This window comes from Octodon degus, unplaced genomic scaffold (assembly GCF_000260255.1).
Source record: "Octodon degus isolate 3935 unplaced genomic scaffold, OctDeg1.0 scaffold00034, whole genome shotgun sequence".
In the NCBI taxonomy this organism is placed as follows: domain Eukaryota; kingdom Metazoa; phylum Chordata; class Mammalia; order Rodentia; family Octodontidae; genus Octodon; species Octodon degus.
The window spans coordinates 2,228,513-2,242,526 of NW_004524610.1; the positions used below are offsets into that span (position 1 = coordinate 2,228,513).

General features: G+C 41.2%; 1 protein-coding gene across 1 annotated transcript in view; it reads right to left on the reverse strand.

Moving 5' to 3' along the window:
* Man1a1 (mannosidase alpha class 1A member 1) overlaps nucleotides 1–14,014 on the reverse strand; it is a gene marked incomplete at its 5' end in the record, with an annotated part of 149,695 nt that overhangs the window by 92,514 nt on the left and 43,167 nt on the right. Inside the window, one exon of the mRNA XM_004630292.2 lies at nucleotides 2,640–2,720. Within this exon, the coding sequence (XP_004630349.1) occupies nucleotides 2,640–2,720 (81 nt within the window). The remainder of the gene's footprint in view (nucleotides 1–2,639; nucleotides 2,721–14,014) is intronic.

Sequence of the window (14,014 nt, forward strand, 5' to 3'; positions counted from 1 at the left end):
GCACTTTTGGCCAGCGGGAGAGTTGTGAGGTTCGAACTCCAGGAACCTGAGGCTGACAGCTTTGTGGAAGCAGCCACTTAAAGGACTGAGCTAGGACCAGGCCCCCTACCATATACTTCTTATCTCTACTATTCTTTTGTTAGATGACAGCCCTTCTGGTATTCCTGATTGCCGTTCAGTGTTAGCAAATCAGTGTTAGCAAGTCAAATTCTAGCACAAATCAGTGGTGCCACCCCTTCTGCTTCTGTATCATAAATGTGAGGATTTTGAGCCTGCATCAGTGTGGGGCCTAATACTTCTGATGGTGATTCCCAAAACGGTCTTAAATAATCCTGAACTGCAGTCATGAAACCAGAATGTGAAATTATAGTGCTAATAACTCTTTCATGAGGTAATTTAGGAAGACAAAGTTTTCCACATCATCTTAGTAAATTCTTTGATTGACACAAAAGTATAGAACTTTATTAACCATCTGACCCAAAGGAGGAATGAACCGCTACTGCAGTCACAGGTGATCGAGAAAAGGCAGGCAACTATGTTAAGGCAATCAGGTGCTCACCACCTTTCATCTGGCAACTCCAGGGACTAAATGTTGACCTCCTACAGCTACATCATTCCAAATATAGGAAGAGTGGGAACAATTTAAATGCTATATATATATTATTTTATTTTATTTTAGGGAAGTTTCTACAGGGTGTTCAGGGTCTCACTACTAGATCAGACTTGTAGTGATCCACCTGTCTACAGCCTCCCAAGAGCTGGGATTACAGGTGTGTGCCACCACACCCAGTCTCAATTGCCATTTCAGCATGCCCCAGGGGTGGGGCTGGCACGGCAGGCCCAGGGATCAAACCCTAGCCCCTGTGCTTGCTTGCAGGTGCTTTAATCTGCTGAGCTATTTGGCCAGCCCTAAATGCTTAATATTTAAGGACTATTGAAAACTTGCTAAGATGAGCTAAGATACAAATGTATGGAAACAAGAAAAAACTATAAATAAGTTTCTTATAAAGATTAAAATATAGAAAACCTGTAATAAAAATGTTTTTACAATAAGAGTAAAACAAATACGTTAAAAGGATTAGTAATTGCAATGCAAATGTTCTTTGTTGTCTTTTATGGGCATTACACTGAGATAGGCATATAAGTATATATTAAGTGTGCATACAAATCGGAACAAATATATACATACACTGGAAACACTGTTTATGAATAAACTATGCTAATTAAATAGGATACATATCTTGGAAAAATGAGGATATTTCTTTTTGTGGGCTCCACTGTCCAAATGGGGGCCAGACATAGAAGGATGCAGTCCTTCTTGCTGCAGACTGTCTCACCTAACTGTAGATTATGACGGTCAAGCAAGGTCACCTGGCTGTGCTGTGTCACACAGGACAGCCTCAGAGCCCTGGCTGCTGTACTGGTTAATGAGAGGAACACTGTGAATTCTGTGCCTGTCTGTTCAGCATCTGGAGTCCTTGGTTTCAGCACTAGAAGTGACAAACAGAGCTGGGTGAACAAAGCTATTTGAGGACACTGGGGGAAGACAGGAGGAACACGGGTGGCAGGGGTTCTCAGGACCCCAGCTCTGAAGGTGACAGAAGTCATGATGAACAGAATGCAGCACTTAACAGGGACAAGAGTGCCATCTGCATACACAGAAGCCATCTACGTACTTGAAGAGGGAATAAATTCTAAAGAGAAAAGACTGGGCGAGGAGGGCTGTGGGGGGCTGCTAGGCAAGCACCCTTGGGTGGCCGCAAAGCCAGCAGTTATTCCCAGTCAACTTTTAAGGCTCTGCCTAAATCTGCCGGAGGTGTAGAAACGCATGGACTATGACTCTGAGTTAGCCCTGCCCTTCCCTTGCTGGGATGCTGGGGCTAGTGTGGAGCAGACTGCTTCCCTGTAAGGTCAGCATTCAGAGCCTCCAGGGTCAAAGGTGAAGTTCACTCCAGCAACTCTTAGCGGACACTTAACGATTCATAAAGTAGCCCAAACCCTTTCAAGAAAATAGCATCAGTGCCCTTATCAGCATGATACAGAACCTTTTCTTAACCTATAAATAAAAGGCAGCTGAATTAAAATTCCTGCTTGCTCCCAGTAGCAGATAATTAACTGCACATCCAACGCAGAGGAGCCACAGAGCACTGACCCAGGAACCCTGGGCTATGCAAAGTTCCCGGGAGGCTGAGAGTCGTGCCCATAAGCACTACGACTTTTATATTTCATTGCTACGCTCTCTCCATTTTAAGAAGTTCTGATTAAGTTAGCATTATACTAACATCAAAATAACTTTCAAAGAAAAAGAAATCACCCATCAGCCTGCCCGGATGCCAAACCTTTTACCGTGCTCACAGGCAACGCAACCTACGAGTCGCAGTCACGCTGGGTTTCATGCAACAGAGCTGGGCTTTTTAAAAGGCTTTACTTAACATTTCTTAATAATACGTTCTGCTGGACTTACTCGGCTTGTTCATTTAATTAACATGTATTATGAGAAATTCAGTGTAACTTAGAGGGCCATTAAAATGTGAAAATAATACAGTCCTCCAAAATATATACCACAAAAGGCATTTTAACAAAAAGAGCAATTTTTAGACACTTTATAATTCACATGTTAATACTGCTTTTCACCTTACCTCTTCTCCAGACAGATAGTAGGCTGACAGCAGTCCACCAACAAAGCGTATATTTACTTCAAAAACAGAAATCTCAGCATTCTGTAGAGACAAAATGAAAAGGTTCAAAAATGATCACTGCTGGTCTTAACAATCCAGCAGAAAAGTATAAAAAAGGGTATAAAAAGTAAAGCCGTATTAATATGCTGAGCCGTGAAAGGCTCAAATAACCCACTACTATCATGCACTACTGGACTATATTGGATTATTTTGCTGAATTCACGCACCTACAATATTTAAATGGCAATGAAATACCCATCTCTAACAAAAATAAAAAAAGGGGATACAAAGGAAGGACAATTTTGTATCTGTATATACAAAATAGGAACATATACAGCTATTTTCTCTTAATTCAATGAGAAGAAAATTTGTACTAATAGCATTTGGACAGGAAATCACGTCTGCATCTTGTACTATGAATAACCACTAAGAAGATAACAACATGCAACATATTAATTATTGAAACCGTCCTATTAATCGGTTTTGAAACTGTATCACTGCTGTTTCTCAATAAAATTAATTAAAAAATAGGATAGATATATAGCTACTTTCTCTTAATTCATGAATAGAGTTGTTCTAATAGCGTTTGTGGACAGGATATGTCTGCATCTTGTAGATGAATAACCACTAAGAAGACAACAATATGCAATGTATTAATTATTGAAATTGTCCTACTAATCGGTTTTGAAACCGTCTCATTGCTATTTGCTTCTCAATAAAATTATTTTTAAAAAACCCCCAAAATGATCACTACACATGCTTTGGAAAACCATCACTGAGATATGCTGTGCCACATGTTTAGTGTACTGAATGCTACAGGTTGCCCCAGGAGCTTACCCGCATGGGGATATCCTGTTTTTCAATAGTGTCAAAACACATTTATGTAGTTAAGAAAAATTTTGGCTCTTAGAAATTACAAAGCACTTACAAAGTTCTTTCTTCCTTGTATTCAGCAGAGATAACTGTCTCATACTTACTAGCCTCTATCTGGGTACACGTAGGAGGACCAGGGCACCGTTTCTATTGTTTCCCCTTGACCCTACCCCTCTGGGCGCTCTTGCGCCTTTGTGTGGCTGACTGGCCTGGCCTGCAGTGGCAGTGCCGCCCCAGCCCAGCACCCTCCTCCCCTTCTGTTACAGCAGTACGCACAATATGAAGGCATCAAAGCCAGGGATCTGGGGTTCTTGTTTGCCAACTTTCAGCCTATGACTTGGGCTGGCTGCCCCTCTCTGAGGTGATATTTTGTCTTGGATAAAGGAGGTAATAATAATAACGGACGTTGGGGCCGGGGAGACGGCTCAGTGGAATAAGCGCTTCACTGGCAAGCACAAGGGCCTGAGTTCAATCCCCGGTTCCGCCAAAAATAAAAACATAAAAAATAATGGATGCTGTATCTGGCTGCCACTGCTCTTACTTATTCTCTAGTAATAATTTGCTTTCATTATTACTTCCATTCTGAATATGTTTTTCATGCTCATTCTGATCTTATGGATTAATTAGCATCTCACAACATTTCAGAGATGGAAAGACTTGGACTTACAGTGAGGAATGTACCTTTCTGAAGGTCAGACAGTTGGCAAGTGACAGGATCAGGGTCTGAACGCAAGTCCTCTGGCTTCCGGTGCTGAGTCCTGAGGTTCTCACAAGCTGAGCACCCTGCCTTTACGTTAGTAATCACATAACTGTGGCACTAAAGTAGGAATTATTGTCTGTACTTTTCTTATATTTGACCACTAAATAGATCTGGCTTGCATTGCTCCTGGATAACCAGCACAGCTGACCTCTAACAGGGATAAGACACACTCAGTCTTTGGCTAACAACTCTCCATGTACATCAAGTCTCTCTGGGACCCTAACTATAACCACCCCAAACTATATGCAGACCATCCCAAGGGTAATGCACACCTTAACGTACAGTCAACACCCCTGGCAGGTGAGCTTGCTCTAAGTCATCTGAGAGTTGATTTCACTGAACAAAAATTTATGAGGGGCCTACTATGCACCAGGCCTTGTCTTAGGACAAAGGACACCACAATGAAGACTGAAAATGTGCTCAAAGTCACTGAGTCTATGTTTTGCTGGGAGGAAATATTTTCAGAAAACACAGATGATAGTCATTTCATTCCAATGTGTTCCCTATAAAAGGTATATGTATTGCACAATTATGTCTAAATAACTTACGCTAAAAAAATATTTAAAAACATTCTGAAAAGGGAAGATTGTACAAACAAGTTTGGGGAAATAATTTTTGGTCAAAGTTAGGTAAAAGAGCCAGCTAGACAGCTCAGCAGACTAAAGCACCTGCGTAGGCAGAGTGCAGGCGCTGGGGTTTGATCCCCAGCACCACAAGCCATGCTGGCCCTGCTGCTGGGGTGCACTGAGATGGTGATTGAGACTGGGCATAATGGCATGTGCCTGTAATCCCAGAGGTTGGGAGGCTGAAAGCAGGAGGATCACTAAGAGTCCGATCTACATAGTGACACCCTGTAGACCCTGTACTACATACATACATGAAAAGAAAAAGGTAAAAACATCGTAAGACTATTTAGTGACTGTTTAAAATTACTTCATAATTTGTAATATGTACCTGATGTACTTTGATTAAATGCACTCTGTACAGGTACAATTCATCCCTGAAGCATGTCACTCTGAATAAGGATCATATAAATATTGGTACAAGCTTTTTTCTTTTTCCTTTAATCAAAAGTTTATTAGCTTACAAAATATTAACAAGAGCATAAAAAACCACTTTACAGATTTGCATGTTTTCAAAGGAAGGCTGCCATCGATATGCCCATCTTCAAATTGTATCTTCATTCCCAGTTGTCCTTTCAGGGGAGAGATGGTGATACTGCTACTGCTCTTCAGTCAAGTCTCTTGGAAGACTGCTGCAGCCAGCAGCACTCAACCGTCCGAGTAGAACTGCACCGTGAGAAGCAGCTGTATCAGTTGGTAGAGGCAAGCTTCCTAGCACTACATTTGAGAGGGAAGTGGTACACCTTTCATTGTGGCAAGAATATTCATGCTGTTTAATTTTTCAAATTTAGGTGCTATTGTTCTAAATCTTCCAAGATACCATAAACTTTATACTTTGTGCTATGTAGCAACATTCCTAAGGTAGATCTAAGTTGTTGCTGCAGCAGAAACCCTTGCAATAGAGACCTATAGGCCTGGTGACATGTGGCATAGATTTTAAAGTAAGCTTTCATATCCCATGGTGCTAAGGGAGTCTAATTGCTTTTCATTATGTGTGAATGAACACTAGTCTTAGTAATTTTCCTTTACAACATCTAGAGAAAATAAATTTTACTTACCAAATTACATTCAGCACTATAAAAATACTATTCAATAAGAGGAGAAAAATTCTTTGAAATACGTAACATTCCAAAAATCACAGTGTTCCTTGAAACTTTAAAAGCAGTGGAAATATAGGACTTACACGTTCTGCATGTATTACCTGGAAATTTTAACTTTGTGAATGTCAAATGTCAACTTTTTAAGTTTATGTTTTGATCTTGTTGTCCTTTCTATTCCCTTTAATGAGCAACAGAAAAAAATATAAAAAATAAATGGTTAATATTCCAAATTTGCCAAACTGAAACATCCCAATGGAGTCTAATTCCTTTTCATTGCAAGTTAATGAACACTATTCTTAGTAATTTTCCTTTACAAAATAGAGACAATAATTTTATGTGATCAAAATGATATTTCTGAATCTTTAAAGTACTATTTTCATATGAGGAGAAAAATTCTTTGCTGCACATGACACTCCAAAGATGTTAAATTGGAAGCTTTTATACTTGCTGCACTACACTGGGAGACACATGCACAGTATTCTGCATCTTAAAATGGCTTAGAAATGTTGGAAAATCTTGTACTCCACTGTCTTTAACCATCATTGAACCATCATGTTGGTTCTCATTATGGAAATATGAACATGTTTACCAAGAGGAAAATCATCAGTGTTTGAGAAGTACAATTAAGAAATGACAAGATGCATCATAAGCCAAACATAGGTGACAGACAGTAACTGATGCTTTCTAGTTAGGATCACAAACATGACATCGACCTAATACCTAGCATTTTCCAAGAACACAAATGGCATGTGTTATTCAGCACCTTTTGGGTATAAGCTGATTAAGAATAGGAACTAGCAACTCCATGATAGCACATGAAGGAAAAACCTTGAATACCTGACAGTGCTGCAGCATACTGCGTATCAGCCTCAGGAGAGAACACTCCCACGTATGGGCCTGGTGGGTAGCTCTGTGTGGAAACTGCCCAGGACATGACTAAGATCCTGGATTTTACCCTGTGCACCCTGCAGCAAACTATTTCCTTGGTAATTTAAAGGTGATATGACAAAATCCTAAGGGGATACAGAGCAGTATGCACAGAGGGATAACAGTTGTATGAGTACTCGTTTTTATTTTATTTTTTGTGCGGAACTGGGGATTGAGAGAGTACTCGTTTTTAAAGCAGCAACACACCTCTTTTTTTGCTTGATGTGAACAGAGTTACAAACCCTGCAAAGCAGGACCACCCAGCTGAAACAGACATTCGCCCACTTCACAGACCGATGTCTCTGAGCTCCATGAGGTTTTTTGAGTAAGAGTTTAAATCTAAACTCATTTAGAACTTTAATTTTTTTTAAATTATATCTTTGATCTGTCTATGATCTAATTTAAAAAATTCAAATTTTAAATGAGTTTAAATTTGAAGTATTTCCAGAAGCTGATGAAACTCACAGACTTTGGCCTGTGAAGTAAGTAGATCTCTATGTCAGCGGGGTGCTCCTGCTCTGCAGTGTTTGCAGCACTGCTCAGATCAATCAAGAAAGGTTATGTGTTCCTGCTTTTGGAAGTTTCTCTTTCATGAGGTACACCTTTCATTGTCCAGGAGTTCCTTAAATTCCTGATTATTCCTTTTGATAAAAATATTCAAATTGTTGATTTTGTTCTCCAGGCATAGGTGGTTATTTTTTCTTCATCTTTTTTGCATGAGGACATCATTATGTCATGTGTTGCTGTGTAATCGACTTCTTTTCTTATGAAGTACAGCCTTCCCTGTCCAGGAATCGCTTAAGTCCAAGGTATTTCCTTTTGGTAAAATGTTGAAGGTGCTAATTTTTTTGTGTAATCAAGAGAGAGGTGGTATCACTTCAGCTTTGGTAAATGATGGGATTCTGAGCTGAAGTCTCCATTTCTTCCTTTTATGAGAGGATGGCATTTGACAGTCGAATACCCATGACATTGCCATTGCTGCGAGATGGTTTCATAGCAGCTCTGCATAACTCTTCACCTTCGCAAAATGTTGACAAAGCCTCTAAGTTCTGTGCTCTTTCCTTGGTGAATGGTGCACTCGCAAAGTGTAGCTGGCGGTCATTTATCAAAGAGTAAAGGTCAAAGTAATATTTTGCATAAACACTGGCAACCACATTAAGAGTAAACTGAAGAATATTCAGGTAATGCATTTCTAGTTGATTTCTTTAATTGGTCATGCAAGGTCCAGTGGGTCACCTGCATGTGATTCTGGTAAGTGGTCCTAGTGTTGAGTAGGTCGTGTGTTCCAGCCACGTTGAGCACCAATTGTAGGAGACGCTTCCAGGTCCTTGTCTCGTCCAAGAAGCCAATATTTGTAATCCCAAAGTTACGTTACTGGAATCCCATGAAACTGATTCCAATCTACCACTTACAATGCAACCCACGGCGAAAATAAAGATACTAAATTATATCTTCAATGATCGGGGAGTCAAAGGGCTCTAAGTCCAGCCATAAAGATGGCTTTCTGGAACCAAGAGTGGTACAAGCTTTAATGGTCTGCCAGATTATAAAGAAAAAAGAACTCAGTTTGGTTTGCACAACTGTAATTATATCTAAGAGTAATAATTTTAATAATAAGATCTAATAAATTTAAATTTTCAAATGATTTTCCTCTCATTTATACTTGTATTTTTTAAGTTTTTGTTTAGTTTTATTTTTTGAGAAAGCCTCTTGCTGTGTGGTTCAGGCTGGCCTTGAACTCACTATGTGGCCCAGGTTGGCACTGAACTCCAGGCAATCCTCCTGCCACAGCCTCCTAAATTCTGGGATTACAGGCATGTGCCACCACATGTGTTTTTCAGTTTTTAAACCTGAGAACAGCCCCCCCCCCCATTTCTGCTTCTGGAAGCCTGTGAAGCCGATTCTGGGTTCCTATTCCACCTACAGGCTCACTGCATACGTGGCCTCTCTTCTGTCTATAACATTTCTGGATCATCAGGACCTTTCTGTGGACACTGGATAAAAATTTCTGCATGGTACTGGATAAGGCCGCACCAATGTCACAGAAGTGCACGTCCAGGTGACACTCATCACCTTTCAGGTGCTATCCTTCAAGCAGCTATTGATCCAGCTCTGTACTATGTTCAAACCTAAATTCTACTTGTCATGCTGTGAAGCACTGACAGATGACCTTCATGGTGCTAGGTCAAGGTCAGGTGCTATGACTTCTGAATTTCACAGATCTAATAGTTTAGCAAACCCATCTGCAAAGCTAATCTGGTTCATCTGTGAGTGCATGCAGGCTGCAGTGACCCTGCGTCCTGTCATTAGCAATCTTGCTCAGGAAGGTCACGGCCTCCACTACCAGCTACTCTCAGCAGATTTCTTCTTAAACATCCTTAGGTGAAAAGGACAAAGAAGACAAATTCTTCCGCTACCACAAACCGGCTAGTGAATTATAAAAACCTGGGCCTTACAATCAGAAAGATGTGGGGCTGAGGACTGGACTGGGACAGGCAGGGATTCACTCAGTCTGACTGGTTCTGTCATCTGTGAAGAGGGGCAGTGCGCTCCTTCTGGGCTGCTGTGCATCAGAGAAGCCTGGCAGAAGTCAGACGCTGGGGGAGACTTGGTCCCCGGTGTCTGGCTCCATGCAGACTCCCAAGCCACCACCCCAGGGCAACCTCCAGAGCCCACACCCGTCCACCCTGACCCTCCTTGGAAGAGGATCATCTTTTGAAGTTTAGCACCCTGTCTGGCTCCCCTTCGGACTTGGATGTACCTGATAAGATACTAGGATTTTCAAAACTGAATTTCTGATACAAGTTTTTAGGCCACTTCTATATAGATTTCTGCTGTCAATTTCCATCAAAATTATCATACTAGGGGGCTGGGGAAATGGCTCAGTGGAATAAGAGCTTCCCTGACAAGTGCAAGGGCCTGAGTTCAATCCCCAGTTCTGCAAAAAAAAAAAAAAAAAAAAAAAAAAAAAGAAAGAAAGAAAGAAAAAAGAAAAAAAGGGAAAGAGGCTTCTCTGGTACTTTGCTTTATAAAAAACCAAAATTATCATGCTAAATTTACAATAACACATTCCTACTAACAGCCATGCATTGTCGCTACGCTGTTCTACAATCCTAGTGACAGAGTTGCTGCGTGGGGAGAGGACATTACACAGATGCAGCAGTCTGCGACACTAAAAGCTTACGTGGTTTGCCCAGTAACTCATGTGAATTTTGCTTGTTTTAAAATAAAAAGGGCTTCATTACACCTTTCTGTAAGATCGCATCCTAAGAATAAGCCCACATAGCACAGTGTGTGGATGGTGGAATACAGTTTTACGTGAGTATCAGCTTAAGAAGTAGATGCAGCCTTTTGTTTAAACTGCACACACCAATTAGCTCCTGTCACAACGGATGAACAACCACAGGTTGGAAATTTTTGGCTAAAGATCTTCCCATAAAAAACAAAGTCCTAGATTGGAGAAACTGTTCTTTTGTGTTGATTTTATTCTGGCAGTGGCTATGGAATCAAAGAACATATGTTATCAGATTAATCTCCAAATTAAATAAAATAGGCAGCACTTTTGCAAAAACCAAGAGATCAGAGAAACCAATGAGGAAAAAGAAAGATTTCAGGATTTTAGATGCACATCGACTTAGCTGAACTTACACCCAAGGTGCTGGGCATTAGAACAAAGGAAAGGTCCTAATTTTACACATTTGGCTGTGGGGGGAGTCTTTAGAAATGAGAGTGGAGTGGAGGTGGGTACAGAAGCAGGCCAAGGCAATTAATAACTTGGCCTTGCAGGAAACAGAGCCTTATACACAAGATGACATAAACTGTTTACGGGACACAGTTGCCAACCTCATCTGTATTAAAACAAGAAGTTATAACTATGGGGCAGGAGTGAGTGAAGGGGTACCGCTCTTTAAGTCCTGCTTCAGTAAAACTAAATTTTCACCAAAATTCGAGAGGTAAGCCCTATAAATCACAGAAAAATTATGTATTAGTACAAACCTCTATTGGTACCTAGGATGGGTGCTTTGCACTGATAATTACCACCTGAAGTATATACATTCTCTTCATATTTGTCTTTGATTTAGCATATAACTGATAAGGTAGTAAAAATTGCCAAAATGGACAGAAAGAGTCAACATCTATAAATTACTTATTTTCCTTAACTTGCATCAACTTTCACCTCTCCACTGTGAAAGGTGCTCTCCACACCAGCAACAAAGAACGCTTGGACGCAGACTCTAACCAGGGAAGTTTAGAAGCTGTGTCAAAAGGAGTGCCTGGAACCAGGTCCTCCAGCCAGATGGACAACATTTTAAACAATGCAGAGTCTTTCATTACACTGAATTTTTGAGCAACTTATTCACCAAAGATATCTACAAAGTGACACATTCTGATAGTTCTCAGTCAGTGAAAGGACAGGTTGGATCACAAAAGCAATAAACACAGGTTCTTGGGCACATCGTCACTGTGTTGTTTTACTTAAGGGGCTATCAAGAAACAGCTCCCTCAACAGATCACTTCTTTCTGTCGCTCTCCAGGGCTCTGGGTATTATTTACAATGAGACTTGTACCAGAATTGTCTTAATTATTACCTTAGGATTCTACAGAGCACAATACATTTCACTGAGTGGATCCAACTGAAAACGATTTCTTGGAAAAAAACTCTTCACAAATGTTTAAGTCCTATTCTGAATGTGATTTTTTCACACTAAATTTAAATATAATACATCTCTTTTTTATGTATTTAGTACAGTGTCTACAGGGTCTTACTACACAGATTGGACTTGTAGCAATCCTCCTGTTTTTCAGCCTTCCAAGAGCTGGGATTACTGGTGTGCACCACCATGCCCAGTCTCAATCGCCTCAGTGTACCCCAGGGACAGGGATTGAACCCTGGCCCCTGTGCTCTGCCTAAGCAGGCACTTTAATCCACTGAGCTATCTGGCCAGCCCTTAATAAAACTCTTTTAAAGGTCAATTCTCTGATTTCTAAAATCAAAGGAGTATTCAATTTTCAGCTAGTTCCCAAATTCCCTTCAGCTCTTACATAAACTGGGATATCCAGACCATTTATCGTACCTGAGAAATAACAAGGTTTAATAACCACCCCCTTGTCACATCAACAAAACTACATTTAATAACAAATGCCAATTATAATCCAATGTAGCAATGATGTCTAATACCAACTACATTTCTACTAAGATAATGGCAAGTATGTTTTCCCTTACTGACAGGCATTTTGAAACTAACATGACTTTTCAAAGCCACTGATTAAAGAGAAGTAATTAAAAAAAGACAAATGGGGGTCAGAGAGATAGCTCAGCAGTCTAAGCACCTGCCTGGCAAGCACAAGGACCCCAAGTTTGATCCCTGGTTGCACATGCTGTGCCAGCCTCAGAACAGAGAGAACACAGTGCCAGCCACCAAAGCCGGGCATGGTGGCGTACCCCTGTAATCTCAGCACTGGGGAGGCTGAGACAGGAGGATCACTATAAGTCTGAGCTGTGTAGTGAGACCCTGTACCAAATAAATAAAAGATTTTTTAAACAATTTTTTAAAAAGACAAATTGTTACCTAAAAGCCTTGCCTGTGTTAGGATTAATGTCTATTTTTACTTATAAATGCCTCTGAAAAGTGTATATTGTGGTAACACTTTGAGGATTAAGATAAAGTATAAAACTTCTTTTTAACAGATGAAATGGCAGTGTTTCACACTTCCAGAGCTTTCAGTTTCAAGAATCTCTTAAGATAGTTAAGGAAGTGCAAGCTCTTTGGGCTACAAAGACAGGAAGGAAGCATCTGAGCGACTACTGTAAGGGGTGGGTCTTCCATGCAGGATGGGAAGTGAAAGGAGGAACAACCCAAGAAAGCACCTTAGATGGTCAGCACGTGTAGTTGAAGGACTTTTTTTTTTTCCATAATTTTATTGATAAACAAATAGCAATGAGACAGTTTCAAACCAAACTGGCAAGACAGTTCCAATAATTAACACATTGCATACATTCTTCCTAGTGGTTAATTGCTGAACAAGATGCGGACATGATATCCTATTTACAACACTGTTAGAACAAATCTCTCTATTCATTAAGAGAACGTAACTATATATCTATCCCAACCATTTTGAATACACAGATACAAAATGGACATTCATCTGTATCCCCTTTTTTTGTTTAGATCTGTCATTTGAATATTATAGGTGTGTTAACTCAGCAAAATATTCTAAAAGAGTCCAGTAGTCCATAATAGCATTGGGTCTTCTGCTTCACTGGCAATGTCAGAAATTGTTGACCTGAGTCCCCCACAGCTCAACATAGCAGCATGGCTTTACCTCTTCTACTTCGTTTTTATAGTTTTCTGCTGGATGGTTAAGACCAAGATGAAGCAAGGCCTACGCAACAAGAGTTGTAGCTTCTGGGTCTGATAAGGTCAGTGAAATCCCCTCAGGATTTATCCTGAGATACTGTACCTCAGACTGTAGACCCTTTGTCAGTGTCAGCCATGTGAATGAGTCACGGCCATTGCTTGGTGAGTGTGTGGGAGAGCTTCCAGCTACCCTATGCCGGTGGGACCTGCCGGTCCAAGCCCAGGCGCAGCGTGGGTGAGACCCTTTTCCACCCCCTTGGGATTCCCCCACCATTCCGCAGCACCCCCCCACCCCGCCTGCCCAGTGAGAATTTCTGCCACATTCTGGGGACGCCCAGATCCAGTCCTAGTCCAGGCCCGGTGAGAGTCCAAGGACTTCTGAGCAGCGTGCATCTTGGGCAACCATGCACCTCAGTGGACAAATGCTGCTGCCCATGGCTCAGGTACCACAAGGAGTGGCCTGGCTAGAGGTGCCACTGGGGCTGCGAGAGGGCACAGCTCGGGCCGTGCTCCTCCCTGACTGCTGTGCTGCTTCCGCATCTGGGCTGCCCTAGTCACAGCAGTTGTGCTCTGCTCAGAGGTAGCAGTGGCCAGCCTCTTCATGCTTTTTTGGTGTGAGTTGTGGGAAAGGGGAATAAATTCAGGGTTTGTGCAATAAGCTTCTAGCACCCCCCCCCCCCCCCCCGCTTTTTGA